Source organism: Entelurus aequoreus, linkage group LG23, assembly GCF_033978785.1.
Source record: "Entelurus aequoreus isolate RoL-2023_Sb linkage group LG23, RoL_Eaeq_v1.1, whole genome shotgun sequence".
Taxonomy (NCBI): domain Eukaryota; kingdom Metazoa; phylum Chordata; class Actinopteri; order Syngnathiformes; family Syngnathidae; genus Entelurus; species Entelurus aequoreus.
In genome coordinates, this window is record NC_084753.1 from 4,375,262 (window position 1) to 4,395,501 (window position 20,240).

At 39.4% G+C, this 20,240-nt stretch overlaps 1 protein-coding gene across 1 annotated transcript in view; it reads right to left on the minus strand.

Moving 5' to 3' along the window:
* The window catches only part of ints7 (integrator complex subunit 7), a 35,087-nt gene that overhangs the window by 1,475 nt on the left and 13,372 nt on the right, over positions 1–20,240 (minus strand). Inside the window, exons 11-19 of the mRNA XM_062034915.1 lie at positions 18,397–18,636; positions 18,159–18,296; positions 10,253–10,459; positions 9,885–10,079; positions 7,225–7,328; positions 7,075–7,143; positions 6,705–6,837; positions 2,211–2,309; positions 1,830–2,015 (exon numbers count right to left, since the gene is read on the minus strand). Coding sequence (XP_061890899.1) covers positions 1,830–2,015; positions 2,211–2,309; positions 6,705–6,837; positions 7,075–7,143; positions 7,225–7,328; positions 9,885–10,079; positions 10,253–10,459; positions 18,159–18,296; positions 18,397–18,636 — 1,371 coding nt within the window. The remainder of the gene's footprint in view (positions 1–1,829; positions 2,016–2,210; positions 2,310–6,704; positions 6,838–7,074; positions 7,144–7,224; positions 7,329–9,884; positions 10,080–10,252; positions 10,460–18,158; positions 18,297–18,396; positions 18,637–20,240) is intronic.

Below are 20,240 nucleotides of genomic sequence, written 5' to 3' on the forward strand. Positions count from 1 at the left end.
TCCGGTTGAAAATGTCTATGTATGATGACGTATGCGCGTGACGTCACTAAATAAACGGAAGTATTGGTACCCCATTGTATCCAATACAAAAAACCTCTGTTTTCATCTCAAAATTCCACAGTGTTCTGGACATCTGTGTTGGTGAATCTTTTGCAATTTGTTTAATGAACAATGAAGACTGCAAAGAAGAAAGCTGTAGGTGGGATCGGTGTATTAGCGGCTGGCTGTAGCAACACAACCAGGAGGACTTTGAGTTGGATAGCAGACGCGCTAGCCGACGCTAGCCGCCGACCGCACGGATGATCGGGTGAAGTCCTTCGTCCTTCCGTCGACCGCTGGAATGCAGGTGAGCACGGGTGTTGATGAGCAGATGAGGGCTGGCTGGCGTAGGTGGAGCGCTAATGTTTTTATCATAGCTCTGTGAGGTCCTGTTGCTAAGTTAGCTTCAATGGCGTCGTTAGCAACAGCATTTTTAAGCTTCGCCAAGCTGCAAATTATTAACCGTGTAGTTACATGTCCATGGTTTAATAGTATTGTTGATCTTCTGTCTATCCTTCCAGTCAGGGGTTTATTTATTTTGTTTCTATCTGCATTTGAGCCCGATGCTATCACGTTAGCTCCGTAGCTAAAGAGCTTCACCGATGTATTGTCGTGGAGATAAAAGTCACTGTGAATGTCCATTTCGCGTTCTCGACTCTCATTTTCAAGAGGATATAGTATCCGAGGTGGTTTAAAATACAAATCCGTGATCCACAATAGAAAAAGGAGAGTGTGGAATCCAATGAACCCTTGTACCTAAGTTACGGTCAGAGCGAAAAAAGATACGTCCTGCACTGCATTCTAGTCCTTCACTCTAACGTTCCTCATCCACGAATCTTTCATCCTGGCTCAAATTAATGGAGTAATCGTCGCTTTCTCGGTCCGAATCTCTCTCGCTGCATTGCAAACAATGGGGAAATGTGAGGAGCCTTTCAACCTGTGACGTCACGCTACTTCCAGTACAGGCAAGGCTTTTTTTATCAGCGACCAAAAGTTGCAAACTTTATCGTCGTTGTTCTCTACTAAATCCTTTCAGCAAAAATATGGCAATATCGCGAAATGATCAAGTATGACACATAGAATGGATCTGCTATCCCCGTTTAAATAAAAAAAATTCATTTCAGTAGGCCTTTAATCACCCCCCGGGAGGTGAGGGGAGCAGTGGGCAGCAGCGGTGGCCGCGCCCAGGAATCATTTTGGTGATTTAACCCCCAATTTCAACCCTTGATGCTGAGTGCCAAGCACTCTTACGTCCGTGTACACAGCGGTGTTTTAAAAAGTCATACATTTTACTTTTTGAAACCGATACCGATAATTTTGAAACCGATACCGATAATTTCCGATATTACATTTTAAAGCATTTATCGGCCGATAATATCGGCAGTTCAATATTATTGGACATCCCTAGTAATTACTCAACAGCAGAAAGTACCAAACTGCAGGGGACGGGGATGTACATATTTGTACAAATGCATAATATTAAATAGATAAATGATAATACCTACTAATTAATACGGTATATTGCAACATATGTCATTAAATGTAATGTTTTATGAAGCAAATTTAAAGTGACCGTTGCTTTATTTCAATTTTCTTTCCAACTCCTTTTTTTTTGAGCTAATGTTGAAATATTTAGGAGCTTTTTCTTTCAGCCCGCTTTGCAGATGCTACTGGCGCTCTACTGTAATAAGTCATTTTAAATGTAATTACGGCCACCGAGTCCCAGTTTCTTTCCTGCGGTGTAGGACAAAAATGACTGCAACATTTAGAGGTGAAAAAAAACAAACAACCTTGTAGTCTGATCCTGACTTGCTCTGCAGAGTGGATGTGACATTGAGACAGACGGACTGGATCTTCCTGAAGAGTCCTGGGCTTGTACCGTGCTGAACCACCCCCTCCACCTTTAGGGTCAGCTGCTGATTGTTCTGTACCGTGATGGGCTCGTTTGGTGTTCGTGGGGATGGAGAGAGAGCCAGCTGGAAAAATAACATGTGTAAGTCTGACAGAACTACACAAAACTATGCATTTAGTAAAGAAAAGCAATCCCTAGCAAGACAGTTGTAGAAATAATACATCTTCACAAAAGACTGTGCTTTTGTCCGCCATGTACTTAAGCTCACTTTGGCATCTGTAAATGACTTTTGTTCTACTCTAGTTTTAAATGAGGTTACCTTGATGCTGGTCGACTGAAGCTTTTGGAAGAAGTACCTCTGGAAGGAAAGTGGGACCTTGAGCAGAGCTATGATGGTGTCACAAAGACAACCTGTATGCTGAAGAATAGACAATGGCACGTTAAGGCTCTGTAAATAACACCAGGAGTGTCCTCATCAGATATTGGCATCAGTCCGATATCAGCAAAAAAAAAAAACACAATCAAGTATCGGATTATATCGACTTGCATCTAAAATCTGCTTGTATCCGTAATATCGGTAAAAAACACAGATACAAGCAGTGCTGCAGCACGTTTACTTGTGCAAAGCTCGACAGTTAACATCTAAATGTCCTCTGATAAGCACACACGGTTTGTACTTTATGGTCAGTCTTTTATAAAAGGTAACATTACATTACTAGGAGCTAGCAGCTACACAACAGCTAAGCACATACAAACCCCGTTTCCATATGAGTTGGGAAATTGTGTTAGATGTAAATACAAACGGAATACAATGATTTGCAAATCATTTTCAAGCCATATTCAGTTGAATGCACTACAAAGACAACATATTTGATGTTCAAACTCATAAACGTTTTGTTTTTTTTTGCAAATAATAATTAACTTAGAATTTCATGGCTGCAACACGTGCCAAAGTAGTTGGGAAAGGGCATGTTCACCACTGTGTTACATGGCCTTTCCTTTTAACAACACTCAGTAAACGTTTGGGAACTGAGGAGACACATTTTTGAAGCTTCTCAGGTGGAATTCTTTCCCATTCTTGCTTGATGTACAGCTTAAGTTGTTCAACAGTCCGGGGGTCTCCCTTGTGCTATTTTAGGCTTCATAATGCGCCACACATTTTCAATGGGAGACAGGTCTGGACTACAGGCAGGCCAGTCTAGTACCCGCACTCTTTTACTATGAAGCCACGTTGATGTAACACGTGGCTTGGCATTGTCTTGCTGAAATAAGCAGGGGCGCCCATGGTAACGTTGCTTGGATGGCAACATATGTTGCTCCAAAACCTGTATGTACCTTTCAGCATTAATGGTGCCTTCACAGATGTGTAAGTTACCCATGTCTTGGGCACTAATACACCCCCATACCATCACACATGCTGGGTTTTACACTTTGCGCCTATAACAATCCGGATGGTTCTTTTCCTCTTTGGTCCGGAGGACACGACGTCCACAGTTTCCAAAAACAATTTGAAATGTGGACTCGTCAGACCACAGAACACTTTTCCACTTTGTATCAGTCCATCTTAGATGAGCTCAGGCCCAGCGAAGCCGACGCCATTTCTGGGTGTTGTTGATAAACGGTTTTCGCCTTGCATAGGAGAGTTTTAACTTGCACTTACAGATGTAGCGACCAACTGTAGTTACTGACAGTGGGTTTCTGAAGTGTTCCTGAGCCCATGTGGTTATATCCTTCACACACTGATGTCGCTTGTTGATGCAGTACAGCCTGAGGGATGGAAGGTCACGGGCTTAGCTGCTTACGTGCAGTGATTTCTCCAGATTCTCTGAACCCTTTGATGATATTACGGAGCGTAGATGGTGAAATCCCTAAATTCTTTGCAATAGCTGGTTGAGAAAGGTTTTTCTTAAACTGTTCAACAATTTGCTCACGCGTTTGTTGACAAAGTGGTGACCCTCGCCCCATCCTTGTTTGTGAATGACTGAGCATTTCATGGAATCTACTTTTATACCCAATCATGGCACCCACCTGTTCCCAATTAGCCTGTTCACCTGTGGGATGTTCCAAATAAGTGTTTGATGAGCATTCCTCAACTTTATCAGTATTTATTGCCACCTTTCCCAACTTCTTTGTCACGTGTTGCTGGCATCAAATTCTAAAGTTAATGATTATTTGCAACAACAAAAAAATGTTTATCAGTTTGAACATCAAATATGTTGTCTTTGTAGCATATTCAACTGAATATGGGTTGAAAATGATTTGCAAATCATTGTATTCCATTTATATTTACATCTAACACAATTTCCCAACTCATATGGAAACGGGGTTTGTAATAGCACACAAGCTGGACATAGGTAATAATTGTCCTTCATTTCATATTTCAGTGTAAAACACAAACTTCGTCAGTATAAACAAGTATCAAACAATTATAGTTGCTTATCACTCACAAATGCAGAGTCTCCAATGCAGAAGCGTATTAAAAAGTATCCAGTAACAAACGTGTCTGGATCATTCAACTTGCTGCCTAAATCCCTAAATTTAAGTAAATATTATGACTACTAGGTGTCACCAAAAATAAACTAACACTCCACTTCAAAGGCATAAATCGGTCATAAGGTCAGTGTTTTTCAAACCTAACATTTGTCTGGGAGTAATTTCACTTGATCAAACCTTTTTAAAAATTCCACACTCCAAAAATAATTAAAGTATGAACTATGATTCCTGCGGATTTTGTATCGGTTTAATATCGGTGTCAGCCAACACTCAAGGTTCCAATATCGGTACTTTATCTGAAGTGACAAAGTCGTATTGGAACACCCTAAAATAACACTGTAAACAAACTGTTTTCCTGCAAAAATGTATTAACCTCAAATACAAGAACAAATATTATACTTTTTTTTTTTTTGGATAGGGAACTAGGTCAATACAGTTCTACATATATGACAATATTATATGTATGCCGATATATAGCATTAATTAAAAGGACTGTTTGCAATCTTTACGCAAATGCCTAGAAGGCCTTCATTTTCCAATGTGTTTGAAACCTTATATCCCGCCTTCTTATGGCATTTAGCACAGTGTTTTTCAACCACTGTGCCGCGGCACACTAGTGTGCCGTGAGATATTGTTTGGTGTGCCGTGGGAAATTATGCAACTTCACCTAATTGGTCCAAAAACTATTTTTTGAAAATCAATAATTATAATCTGCAAATAATGTGCCGTTGCTTAGTGTCTGTGCTGTGTAGAACTCGGCAGGGTAACCACGTAATACTCCATGTCAGTAGGTGGCAGCAGGTAGTTGATTGCTTTGTAAAAGTCGGAATGTGTCGGGTGAGACGAGGATGGTTTGTTGTGATCCCAATATGCAGACCACAGCGGGAGGCAGGGTGCAGGTAAAAAGGTATGTAATGCTTAAACCAAAAATGAACAAAAGGGAAAGGCAATGGCTATGCAAAACGAAAGTAAAACTGAACTGGCTACAAAGTAAACAGAAACAAAATGCTGGACGACAGCAAAAACTCACGACGTCCACAATGTACATCAGAACATGACATGACAATCAACAATGTCCACACAAAGAAGGGTAGCAACAACTTAAATAGCCTTGCTTGCTAACACAAAGCAGGTGTGCAGAATAGCGCGCAAAGGAGGACATGAAACTGCTACAGGAAAACACCAACAAAACAGGAAGGGCCACCAAAATAACAGCGCAAGACAAGAACTAAAGCACTACACACAGGAAAACACAAACAAACTCAAAATAAGACACGACGACCTGGTGGAGTTTAATTTTTTAACGTTTTCTGCTGGTGGTGTGCCTCCGGATTTTTTAATGAAAAAAATGTGCCTTGCCTCAAAAAAGGTTGAAAAACACTGTTTTAGCACATAATTACGTACACTACGTACGATTGTAACATGTGCATTAGCTTTGTGTGCTGTTAGCTAATGGTAGCGATTAGGAAAACTAAAGTTAGCTATCATTGGTCGTATGTTCTATCATAACAACAACATGACTGCCAATTGTTAGTACACATGCTCCCTGCGTGTAAGTGCTGACCAGACAGCGATGAGTACACTGCAAAAACTGAAATCTAAGTAAGATGAAATATCTCAAATAAGGGTGATAGTTGCTTATTTTCTGTCTGATAAGATAATTCTTCTCACTAAGCAGATTTGATGTTAGAGTGTTTTACTTGTTTTAAGTGTTTTGGTCCTAAATGATCTCAGTAAGATATTACAGCTTGTTGCTGAGATTTGATGACCTATATTGGGTAAAACATGCTTGAAACTAGAATATCAAGTGTTGCAAAGCTGTGTCATCAACACTCACAAGTATAAAACTACTTTTTTAAAGTAATCATTCCTTATTTCAAGCATGTAAAAAAAACAAAACATGACTTTGACACAATTGTGTCTCATATAAAAACAGATGACAGCCAAATGGACTCTGCTGTTTTATTTTAAATGAAACAATAGAAAATACGTACTCATATAGTAGTACAGTTATTAGTGAGAATATACTTGACAAGCCAAATTTTCTTGTTCTATTGGCAGATCATTTTGCTTAGTTCAAGTTAAATACTCCTCATTTTTGTATTTTTTTTTCTTGTTTTTGAACACTGACTTTTTGCAGTGTAGAAAGGGCCCGATACAACGTTTTCACCTCTAGTACAATATTGATAATGGAGGGTTGAGTATTGGCCGATACCAATATCAATCTGATACGATATCAGCCCGAATCATACAAATGTTATTATTTTTTTAGTGTAATAACGTAAACATTTTTTACACGTTAATAATGTAACGTTAGTACCAGGTATGACACAGGAGGATGCTTCTTGTTCAGGTTCTCCACTTCCTCAAGCACATGGGTGAAGACCGACATCATGCGTCGCTCGTATTCACTCTCGGGCTGAACCGAGCCAAGGGGGCCGTACTCTTGATAACTACAACAAACAAGCACACAGAGCACATTGATCAGTTCTCTTGAGACATTATGGAAGTAGAGTATATTCTAGGAAGGCCTAATATGAATACATTGCTCAACTCGTCATGCCTATTGACATTTCACTGATAAGCCCCCAACAAGTTCACTATGAGGAAATGACTAATCCTGTAAAATGTCAAGTACAGGTCAGCAGAGCTAGATTGAAAATGAATGGAGATTGAGTTTGAAATCTGACCTGACGGTCTGCGGGTCCAAAATCAGAGCCTCGATCACGTGAGAGACCAGCAGACAGCTCTGTTGTTGTCTGCAGGGACGGTTAGTTAAAAGAAAACACTGTGACCAGGAACACAGCCAGGAGGCGCATGGGATTTCGGCACAAGGATACAGCTCCACATTGCGCAGGGTGGCGTAGTCGGCGTCAAACGACGACTGGTGCAACTCAGCGTAGCGAGCAGCGAGACTTTTGAACTCGTTCATGCATACTTTCATCTGGAAAACATTTTTAAAGTAGGGATGTTGCGATCAGAGTCTTATTAACTGTAGGTGTGCTCAGAAAAAATGTATTCACATCAAAATAGCGATTTTTAGTTTATTCGATTCCAACTCGATGACATTTTTGAGAATGGATTTACATAAAAATATGTATACATTTTTTTAACAATACATTTTTGTATTAAAAAACTATTATTGATATTATTAAAATTAATACTGGTACTGTTGCTTTCATACATTTTTAGTTTTCTTTTAATTTAGTATTGTAATTAATAGGTATTGTATCAATTGCTTTGTAAATTCTATCATATGTATTGTAAAGCTGGGATTGGGTTGGAGTTGCTCTATTTACTTGTATTAGATTAACATTCTGTGATTTTTGTAAATAACCTTTTTAAATACATTTTTTAACAGCCAACACTGTGCTTATATATGTCGTACGTCAACAGCCAAGAGGAGCTTTTGTAACCTGTTTTAAGAAAGGTTTTATCAACACCTCTATACCAAATAATATATTACAAAAATTGTGTTGAATTGAGAATCAGTTCTGAATCGAATCATCACTCCATGAATAGGAATCGAATCAAATCGTGTGGTATCTAAACATTCCCACCACTGTACATATTTCACTGTATTTATGGGGAGTGTCATTGATAGGGTAACAATATCAACATATTTAAACTAGTTCCTTTTCCCCTTTTATTTCATACAGTTGTTTGCGCAAAACAAAGTAAATAGTACACAATAATGAAAGAAAACCAACAATTGATATCTGCTACTCATTTAAATGATTTGTACAGGGAATTATTCCCCGAGTATGTAAAGATGAAAAAAAATGGTCTTGAGAAAATAAAAATACCCATCTGATCACTCAAGTATCGATCATGTGCTGATACTACACTTCATATCGACACCAGCAATTTATGGATCGATCTGGTCCTCCTCTTACATGTCTTGTACTTACTGCAAAATTTATGACACATCAACAGTTGTTGTTATAATATCCTCTCTCTAGACCAGGGGTCCCCAAACTTTTTGACTTGGGGGCCGCATTGGGTTAAAAAAATTTGGCCGGGGGCCGGGCTGTATGTGTATGTATATGTATATATATATATACACTACCGTTCAAAAGTTTGGGGTCACATTGAAATGTCCTTATTTTTGAAGGAAAAGCACTGCACTTTTCAATGAAGATAACTTTAATCTAGTCTTAACTTTAAAGAAATACACTCTATACATTGCTAATGTGCTAAATGACTATTCTAGCTGCAAATGTCTGGTTTTTGGTGCAATATCTACATAGGTGTATAGAGGCCCATTTCCAGCAACTATCACTCCAGTGTTCTAATGGTACAATGTGTTTGCTCATTGGCTCAGAAGGCTAATTGATGATTAGAAAACCCTTGTGCAATCATGTTCACACATCTGAAAACAGTTTAGCTCGTTACAGAAGCTACAAAACTGACCTTCCTTTGAGCAGATTGAGTTTCTGGAGCATCACATTTGTGGGGTCAATTAAACGCTCAAAATGGCCAGAAAAAGAGAACTTTCATCTGAAACTCGACAGTCTATTCTTGTTCTTAGAAATGAAGGCTATTCCACAAAATTGTTTGGGTGACCCCAAACTTTTGAACGGTAGTGTATATATATATACATATACATATATATATATATATATATATATATATATATATATATATATATATATATATATATATATATATATATATATATATATATATATATATATATATATGTGTATATGTACATATATACATTGTCTTTATATTCCAGCGAGTTAATCCGTTTTGTCATTTAACATCAATTAACATTGATGTTCATCAACATTTAACATTGTCACGTTATCGATGGGAAAATTCCTTTTTAGACAATATGATTTGCCTGAGCGGCTAGGAGACACCGAGAGTAACAAGCGATATAAAATAAATGAGAAAGGAAAGATAAAATAAAAAATAAATAAATTTAAAAAAATTAAAACACTTTTTTTTTTTAAAAACTTGGGACTCCCCGTGGGCCGGATTTTGGATGCCGGGGGGCTGGATCCGGCCCGCGGGCCGTGGTTTGGGGACCCCTGCTCTAGACTCTTATTAATCTACTTGTTCATTTCCTGTTAATATCTGCTTACTTATCTTATCATCCTCTGCATTTGACCCATCCCCACAGGGGAGCAGTGAGCAGCAGCGGGTGGCCGCGCCTGGGAATCATTTGGTGACTTAACCCCCAATTGCAACCCTTGATGCTGAGTGTCAAGCAGGGAGGTTAACCAGTAGAATTGTAGTTTTTTGACATTCTTCCTCTCCAAGATGTTATTGCTTGTATGCACTTTGTGTGTGCTTTTTGACACACTCAACATCATGCGCCGCAGATGAAAGAACGGTACCGGTAATTTTCAAAGGCAGTATAGTACCGATTTCAATCAATTAGTATCGCGGTACTTTATTAGTACCGGTACCGTACATCCCTAGTTTAAAAGCGGTGAAACGTTCATGCTTCGGTAGCACATTTTTAACCTCTGCTGTGCGAGTGTCTCACCTGTATGGAGATGCGGCCGCAGCGCTGCAGGTCATTGCCCGAGCTCAGGGCAATGGAGGTGGCGATGGCGGGCGGCGGGCTGGTCTTGAGACTGTTGCAGGTACAAATGAGCTGGGACAGAGCTTGCAGGGTGTCGATCCGCAGCTTAATGAACTCACACTGGAACGTAAGTGGATTTAGAGGAGTGCTGGCCGCCTGGAGAGGAGGATTAATCACATAACCTTACATTAACGCCGCGGCGTCACACGTCCCACACAAATTGACACCGCACAGGCACGTATTATGCGCATTAATCCGCTAACAAGCGGCAGTGGGATGAGATCTAACACAAAGACGACGAAGTGTATGGAGATTGCGGGATTGCTCACAGTGAGGGAAGCGATGCCCTTTTGGTAGGAGCGCAGGGCCTCGGTGATGGCGCTCATGGCCCCGCTGTAGTCGCCGTCCTCCATGTGTGTCAAGCACTGCTCGGCCTGGGAAAACTCCTTCAGGCTGTTCAGCCAGAAGTAGAAGTGCTCTGATGCCACGCGGGTCCGCAGACTCTGATAGAGCTCGCTGGAGAGCTCGTGGCACCCCTGTGAATCCAGGAGAACACCCACGTTGAAAAATTCATAACAATTGCAACATAGCAGTTATGTGGTCATATAGTACAGTGTTTTTCAACCTTTTTTGAGCCAAGGCACATTTTTTTGCGGAGGCACACCACCAGCAGAAATCATTAAAAAAACAAAACTCAGTTGACAGTAAAAAGTTGAGTTGAGTTTGAGTTTATTTGGAACATGCAAGCATACATCACAATTTCCAGTTTGTCTTTTCAACATGTTGGAAAAGGAGTAGGAAGAAGCAGAGCTTATTTAATCCTACCCCTTTTCTTTTACATAACAGTTGCTAAAACTTTTGTTCACTTCCTGTTCTCAATTAATTCACAATATACTCCATAAGTAATCACAATAAAAAAAAAATAATAATAATAATCGGTGAAGTAAGTTACATTTCATATGATGAGATAAGTAAGATTATTTTCAGAATGAAAGAGTGGATGAATTAAGTAAATTCAGTATTCTTCTTCTTTGTACTGTGTAAACACTTTAAAGGCCTACTGAAAGCCACTACTACTGACCACGCAGTCTGATAGTTTATATATCAATGATGAAATCTTAACATTATAACACATGCCAATACGGCCGGGTTAACTTATAAAGTGACATTTTAAATTTGCCGCTAAACTTCCGGTTCGAAACGCCTCTGAGGATGACGTATGCGCGTGACGTAGACCGGGGAACACGGGTATGCCTTCCACATTGAAGCCAATACGAAAAAGCTCTGTTTTCATTTCATAATTCCACAGTATTCTGGACATCTGTGTTCGTGAATCTGTTGCAATCATGTTCATTGCATTATGGAGAAGGAAGCTGAGCAAGCAAAGAAGAAAGTTGTCGGTGCGAAATGGACGTATTTTTCGAACGTAGTCAGCAACAACAGTACACAGCCGGCGCTTCTTTGTTTACATTCCCGGAAGATGCAGTCAAGATGGAAGAACTCGGATAACAGAGACTCTAACCAGGAGGACTTTTGACTTCGATACACAGACGCCTGTAGAGAACTGGGACAACACAGACTCTTACCAGGATTACTTTGATTTGGATGACAAAGACGCAGACGTGCTACCGTGAGTATGCAGCTTTGGCTTCTAAACATTTGATCGCTTGACCGTATGTGCGCAACTTTTTTTTGCGTATGTACGTAACTTTTTTAAAATATATAAGCTTTATGAACCTTGGGTTAGGTGAACGGTCTTTTGGGCTGAGTGATTGTGTGTGTTGATCAGGTGTTTGAATTGTATTGGCGTGTTCTATGGAGCTAGGAGCTAGCATAGGAGCTAGGAGCTAGCATAACAAACACGCAGGTGTTTTTATGCAGGATTAATTTGTGGCATATTAAATATAAGCCTGGTTGTGTTGTGGCTAATAGAGTATATATATGTCTTGTGTTTATTTACTGTTGTAGTCATTCCCAGCTGAATATCAGGTCACCCCCGGCTCTCACAGCATCTTCCCTATCTGAATAGCTTCAACTCCCCACTAGTCCTTCACTTGCACTTTACTCATCCACAAATCTTTCATCCTCGCTCAAATTAATGGGGAAATTGTCGCTTTCTCGGTCCGAATCTCTCTCACTTCATGCGGCCATCATTGTAAACAATAGGGAACTTTGCGTTCAACTGACTACGTCACGCTACTTCCGGTAGGGGCAAGCCTTTTTTTTATCAGATACCAAAAGTTGCAATCTTTATCGTCGTTGTTCTATACTAAATCCTTTCAGCAAAAATATGGCAATATCGCGAAATGATCAAGTATGACACATAGAATAGATCTGCTATCCCCGTTTAAATAAAAAAAATTCATTTCAGTAGGCCTTTAAGTTTGAAGAGTTTCTTGAAGTGGATCATATTAGTACATTGTTTGATTGCTTTGCTTAATCCATTCTATAATTTAATTCCACATATCGAAGATGCCAGGTGACTCTCCTGTGGCTGTGATCGCAGATCAGTGGTCAAAATCTTCAAACTTAACAAAAACTCCGGTAGCAGAAGCGGAGCCTTTTTCTTTGCGTCCATTCTCATTGACAGGAAGTGACGTTGTTGTCGCAATTGTTGGATATGACTTTAAAGCATAACCAAGCATGCATCACTATGGCTCTTGTCTCAAAGTAGGTGTACTGTCACCACCTGTCACATCACACCCTGACTTATTTGGAGTTTATTGCTGTTTTCTTGTGTGTAGTGTTTTACTTCTTGTCTTGTGCTCCTATTTTGGTGGCTTTTTCTCTTTTTTTGCTATTTTCCTGTAGCAGTTTCATGTCTTCCTTTGAGCGATATTTCCCGCATCTACTTTGTTTTAGCAATCAAGAATATTTCAGTTGTTTTTAATCCTTCTTTGTGGGGACATTGTTGATTGTCATGTCATGTTCGGATGTAGGGATGATGTTTGATAAGAAATTATCGAGTTCGAGCCTATTATCGAATCCTCTTATCGATTCTCTTATCGAGTCCAGATAGGTTGTTGTATATGGAAAAAAACACAACATTTGGTTTAACAAATCACTTCACATTCTCTACTGCTCGCTACTATAGTGTTACTATATCTGAGTTATTGTGCACAAATGTGGGGAAATAACTACAGATGTGCGCTACATTCGTTAACCGTGTTACAAAAAAGATCTATTAGCTGATACATAATGTTGGATATAGAGAACATACAAACACTTTATTTATTGAGTCAAAAATATTAAAGTTCGATGATTTGGTAAAATTGCAAACAGCTTAAATGATGTGGAATTAAATGATGGAATGGATTAAGTAAAGAAGTTAAACATTGTACTGATATGATCCAGTTTAAGAGGTTGTTCAAATGAATAGTGCTTACAAAGTACAAAGAAGAAGAATTATGAGAAATACTTTCAACCTTATTGAAAAGAAGATATTCTTCATCTCAGTATATTAATAATGACTGAATTAATTAATTACATATTACAAAACTGTTGTTTGTACTAATTCACAGATATTTTATTATAAAAAGGTCAGTAAATGATGTATATATTTGTATGAAGTGGGAAAGGGGTAGGATTAAATAAGCTTTACTTCTTCCTACTCCTGTAAAGTGAAATGATATGAAACTGTCATGTGGTCGGATCATGTTTTGTTTAGTTATGTTCTGTTAGTTTTGGACTTCCTTAGTTGTTTTGTGCACTTCGGGGGTTTGTTTTAGTCACCATGGTTACTTATGTTTTTCACCTGCCTTGTACGCGCACCTGTTGCTCATCAGAGACTCTATTTAAGCCTGCCTTTTCCGGTCACTCGTCGTGGCTTCATTGTTTGCATTTGCAACAGTTACGTTGGCATTCTGCTTTTCGAGCTCATGATTCCTGTGCTAAAGTTACCTTAGCTTCTAGTATTCCTATGCTAAGTAAGTTTTTGCTTTAGCTTCTCGTGCGAACGGCACGCTTTCCTTTTGTTTCGTTCCTGTCTGTTGTAATGTGTATGATTTATGAGAAATAAATCATCTCCTACCTGCACGCTTTCGCCCGGAGCCGTCAGTTTTGCGTCCCGGGAGAACGCTGCACCCCACCGTGACAAATGACTGAGCTACGTGACGTCATTTCTTGTGATGTCACACGGGGCATTTCTTGTCGGGACGGGATTCGTTCCCAGGGATTCGAATAAAGAACCAACTCTTTTTCTTTACTATAGTGGTCTCGATAATGGGTACCGGTTCTCAAAAAGGGATTCGAGTCCATGGAATCGGTTCTTTTCTTATCGAACAACCGGGAAAATCGGTTTCGAGCATCATCCCTATTCGGATGTACATTGTTTTTGCTCCACAGTAAGTCTTTGCTGTCGTCCAGCATTCTGTTTTTGTTTACTTTGTAAGCCAGTTCAGTTTTAGTTTCGTTCTGCATAGCCTTCCCTAAGCTTCAATGCCTTTTCTTAGGGGCACTCACCTTTTGTTTATTTTTGGTTTAAGCATTAGACACCTTTTTACCTGCACGCTGCCTCCCGCTGTTTCCGACATCTACAAAGCATTTAGCTACCGGCTGCCACCTACTGATAAGGAAGAGTATAACGTGGTAAGTCTGCCGATCTCCAGATAGTACAGAAACTCAACAACAACACATCATTTGCAGAGTATAATTACTGGTTTGCAAAAAATATTTTTAACTAGGGCTGGGCGATATTTTGAATATACTCGATATATCGCGGGTTTGTCTCTGTGCGATATAGAAAATGACTATATCGTGATATTCGAGTATACGTTCTCACGCAGTTGCTTTTAGCTGCGGGCATTACACTGCAGGCGTTTCTCACTCTTCGTTGTCTCTCCTTCTCACAGAGACTAAAAACAAGCGCACCTTCTCACATACGTCACATACGTATACGCCCTCGCGGAGCAGAGAGGTAGCGGCATGGGTAACGTTAGCTGTGATGCTAGCGGACCGGTGCGAGTGGTAATATGAGAGAGAGAAGGTGCGAACCTGGTAACCAATGAAGGAATCATTAATTCCAAGAAAAACAGCAGGGGGTCCATCGTCTGGCGGTGGTTTGGCTTCGAGCGGGAAGATGTAGAACAGACAACCGTAATATGTCAAGTATGCAGCAAAAGCGTTGCTACAAAAAGTAGCATTACTGCTAATATGTAGCATCATTTGAAAAGTCACCCGCTAGAGAATGAAGAGTGCTTCAAACTCCGCATGTCAACATCTCCGTTCGGTGCCACACCAACAAAATGCCCAAGCAACCTGCACATCAACACCGTTTCCAGATCAACACCGTATGAAAAAAATTGTCAACAACAGAAGGAGATAACGTCCGCAGTAACCTACCACATAGCAAAGGACATAGCTTGTTTTAAAATGTCTCTGACAATCTTGCACTTTCTGTTTGGAAATGACATGAATGTTTGTGCCACTGCTTAATAACTGTTTAATAAATACACTTTTGCTAAATTGACTTAGTTGTGATTTCCCTCTCTGCATGAAAGTTTAAAATGAGCATAAATTAATGCAGTATGAAGAAGAATGTTTTAATGTAGACACATAGAATCATCATACTGCTGTGATTATATGCATCAAGTGTTCATTCAAGGCTAAGGCAAAATATCCACATATATATCGTGTATCGTGACATGGCCTAAAAATATCCAGATATTAAAAAAAGGCCATATCGCCCAGCCCTATATGAAAGTATTGCTATTTTGCTCATTTCAGACTAAATAAATGTTTTATTTACTCCAACAAATATATTTTCTGATAGTGTTAATCATTTACTTGCATTCAAGGTTATTGTCAGAGAGGGTGGCACAAAATGTTTTCCTCTTCCATTGATAATATCCAGTGTGGACACCTCAAAGCTGGCGTTTTTTTTCCCAATCCTCAGTGCCATGTCTTGTCTTTTTATTGTTACGAGTGCTGTATGTGCGTGCAATTTGATTTGTCATTTTATACTGGTCTAATGCACTTTGTTTTGTAGGGATGTAACAATAAACGGTAATAATGACAACCCGACGGTTAGTCATTCCGTTTTAAATGTAACATTATGGAAAAAAAAAGTGATTGATAAACGCACTTTGATAAACTCATGGACTGGCCAGCTTAAATGCTAACGTAACAGTGGGTACTGTTCACTTTTGAACCTATACGGTACCCATTCCCAGTACCCGGGACTAGATACTGGTACTCAACGCTATCAATTTTTGGTACTTTTGTGTGTATCAATAAATATCTGTCTATCTGTGTTGGCCCGAATGCAGCTGAGATAGGCTCCAGCACCCGCTCGACCCCAAAGGGACAAGCGGTAGGAAATGGATGGATGGATGGATTTTGATGACCAAATCTCATTTTATGTTGCAACATTTAGAAATGAGCTGATTATGAAAACTGCAGTCCAGTTGTTATATCTTAATTATTATCACATTTCTTAAGTATTACATTAAGTTGCATTCTCAGACACAAGTCCAAGACATGAGATGGCAGTCGTGTATAGTTGATGGCGTGTTGGCTCGTCAGTTCAGTCTTTGCTGAATCTCCTCGTTTGTTGCACTCTAGAAAGTGTTAATACTGTAAGTATTGTACTTATTAGGCACCAGATGTTTGATTATAATGCGCATCTTAAAGGTAATTATTAGAGATGTCCGATAATATCGATAAATGCTTTAAAATGTAACATCGGAAATTATCGGTATCGATTTTCCCGGGAGACTCCCGAATTTCAGTGCCCCTCCCGAAAATCTCCCGGGGCAACCATTCTCCCGAATTTCTCCCGATTTCCACCCGGACAACATTATTGGGGGCGTGCCTTAAAGGCACTGCCTTTAGCGTCCGCTTTTCCTCCATACAGACAGTGTGCCGGCCCAGTCAAGTAATATATGCGGCTTTTACACATACACTAGTGAATGCAAGGCATACTTGATCAACAGCCATACAGGTCACACTGAGGGTGTCCGTATAAACAACTTTAACACTGTTACAAATATGCGCCACACTGTGAACCCACACCAAACAAGAATGACAAACACATTTCGGGAGAACATCCGCACCGTAACACAACATAAACACAACAGAACAAATACCCAGAATCCTTTGCAGCTTTTACTCTTCCAGGACGCTACAATATACACCCCACTCCCATCTCCCGAATTCGGAGGTCTCAAGGTTGGCAAGTATGCTCTAGTATACTCTGGACTGAAGCTGTGTGCCTTCATTGTTTTTGTAGCTGCTGTTTTGAGACATGTTTAAAAAAATAATGCACTTTGTGACTTCAATAATAAATATGGCAGTGCCATGTTGGCACTTTTTTCCATAACTGGAGTTGTTCTCTTATTTTGGAAAACCTTGTGTTTGATTGATTGATTGAAGCTTGTATTAGTAGATTGCACAGTGAAGTACATATTCCGTACAATTGACCACTAAATAGTAACACCCCGATAAGTTTTTCAACTTGTTTAAGTCGGGGTCCACGTTAATCAATTCATGGTAAAGTTACATTGTTTAATGCATCCAGCGGGGCATCACAACAAAATTAGGCATAATAATGTGTTAATTCCACGACTGTATGTATCGGTATCTGTTGATATCGGAATCGGTAATTAAGAGTTGGGCAATATTGGAATATCGGATATCGGCAAAAAATCCATTATCGTAATTAACAAATTTGGAGGTGTTGAAATCGCCATGTAAAATCACTAATGCTAATCAGTAACATGTTAATACAAAGTCGATGTATATTAGCGTCAAGCTCACGCATTTTTGGAAAATTGGAGCTTTATTTAATTTGTGTTGGAGTTTTATGTTTTGAGTCAATTACATTGTTGGCATTGGAATTTGCAACAATACATTAATTGTTTTAACCCATTCAACAATACTGCAATAATAATAACTGTCATCATTTTAGTCACAATAACCCGTAGCTGAACTTTTCATATCGTTACATCCCTATTTTGTTGCAACTTACCTGTGCATGAAAAGTGCTACAGTATATGAATAAAGTTTGATTGATCGATTGATTCATGCAGTAATGCACTGCAAGAGTAAACAATTTAATGTTTTTTTCTTTTTGTAAGGTTAAGTTATACGAGCAAATATGTTACCATGGCAACGCTTTGACTCTGGAACTGATTACTCTAATTCGCATTGGTTCCTATGGGAAAATGCTATCCACAGTGCAAAACAATGTGTAAGTTCCGTTTAAAGACCAATAAAATGTGATGATCTCATCATTACCATACGAGAAGCTTGGCGGGCGATGCGGTATACAGTCCAACCGTTGGCGAAGCTCTCAAGCTGCATTTTGATGACCATCTTTACTTCCGCTGACAAAGACGACTGGCTGGCCACAAAAATCACTGTTGCCATGGAAACCTACAAGGAAACCATTCACGGATGTACAACAACAACAAAATCAAAGACCGAATGGAAAAAGTAGAGCCTTGATCGGTAAATAAATGTTAAAATTCCTCACCAGAAGCTCTTGCTGTTGGTCAGTGGACGAGTGACTGGACACTCCGTAGAGGTCCACCAGATCGCCGAGCATGCTGTCGCCCAACACGGGCAGGTGGGAGGCGATGGCTGCCAGAGCGTGACACATGAGAACGCGGGAGGAGTCACAGGACAAGTGGAGTTGACCTAGCAGGAACTCCACAGTCGATTGGCTCAGGTGGGGTCGGCCCTTCAGCAGCTTGACCAATGAGGTGAGGGTTGTCTAAAATCACAAGGGGTGAACCATAAACAATGCAGCATAGGATAGGATAGACTTTTGTTTATCTCACAATGGGGAAATTACATTGTCGCAGTGATTTAATGCCATGTCACACATGTGTTGTCCCGATACCAATATTTTGGTACCAGTACCGGTACCAAAATGTATTTCGATACTTTTCAGTACTTTGATACTTTTCAGTACTTTGACACTTTTCTAAATAAAGGGGACCACAAAAAATGGCATTATTGGCTTTATTTTAACAAAAAATCTTACAGTACATTAAACATATGTTTCTTATTGCAAGTTAGTCCTTGAATAAAATAGTGAACATACTAGACAACTTGTCTTTTAGTATTAAGTAAACAAACAAAGACTCCTAATTTAGTCTGCTGACATATGCAGTAACATATTGTGTCATTTTACATTCTATTATTTTGTCAACATTATTAAGGACAAGTGGTATAAAATGAATTATTAATCTACTTGTTCATTTACTGTTAATATCTGCTTATTTTTCTCTTTTAACATGTTCTATCTACACTTTTGTTAAAATTTAATAATCACTTATTCTTCTCTTGTTTGGATGCTTAACATTAGTTTTGGATGATACCACAAATGTAGTCGTTACAGGATCATACATTGGTCATATTCAAAGCCCTCATGTGTGCAGAGACATATTTCCTGAGTTTATGAACATAATATACATTTTTTTTAAACGAAAGAAGATGTTGTGATGCCAAAGAGTATTGACGTAATCATAGTAGTATTGACTAGATACGCTCCTGTACTTGGTATCATTACAGTGGATGTCAGGTGTAGATCCACCCATGGCGTTTCTTTACATTTTGACGCCGGTGAGCTACGGTGTGTAGTGAAGCATGTTTAGCTATTCCTCGTCCTGCAGGGATGATACTTGTAAGAAATTTACTTACGGGGAGGGTGGGGGACCGGTACTTTTCAGAAGCGGTATAGTACCGAATATGATTCATTAGTATCGCGGTACTATACTAATACTGGTATACCGTACAACCCTATTCACACGGATATTTGAAAAACATATTTTTCCTATGCGTTTTGGCCATTTGTCCACACTGACTAGTCATTGATTATCTTAATCCTAATCGGATTATGAAGCGTACACCTATTTAGTGTGCTAACTAACAAGAAGATGACTAATTCATTCAGAAATATTTATTTATACAGTAACACTGTAAATAGTGTGCGCTGATTTTAAGGCCAATGTACACACATTGTAGGTCGAATGTTAATGAACACAGGCGTTATTTTGCTACCACGTCAGCTGCAGCAGCTTTTTCAGGCTTCTTAGCCGGTAATGTCATTTTTTTTAAACACCATGATTTGTGTGGAGTTAGACCGCATGCGGCTCTTTAGCGCCGACATAGTGGCTCCCTGGAGTTTTTTCAAAAAATGCAGAAAATTTGGGTTTTAAATATGGTTTCTTTAGAAGGACAAACATGACACAAACCTTCCAAACTAATATAAATCCCACTGCTTATATTAAACATGCTTTACTGATGAGAGTATTTGGCGAGCGCCGTTTTGTCCTAATTTCAGCGGTCTTTGAACTCGCCGTAGTTTGATTA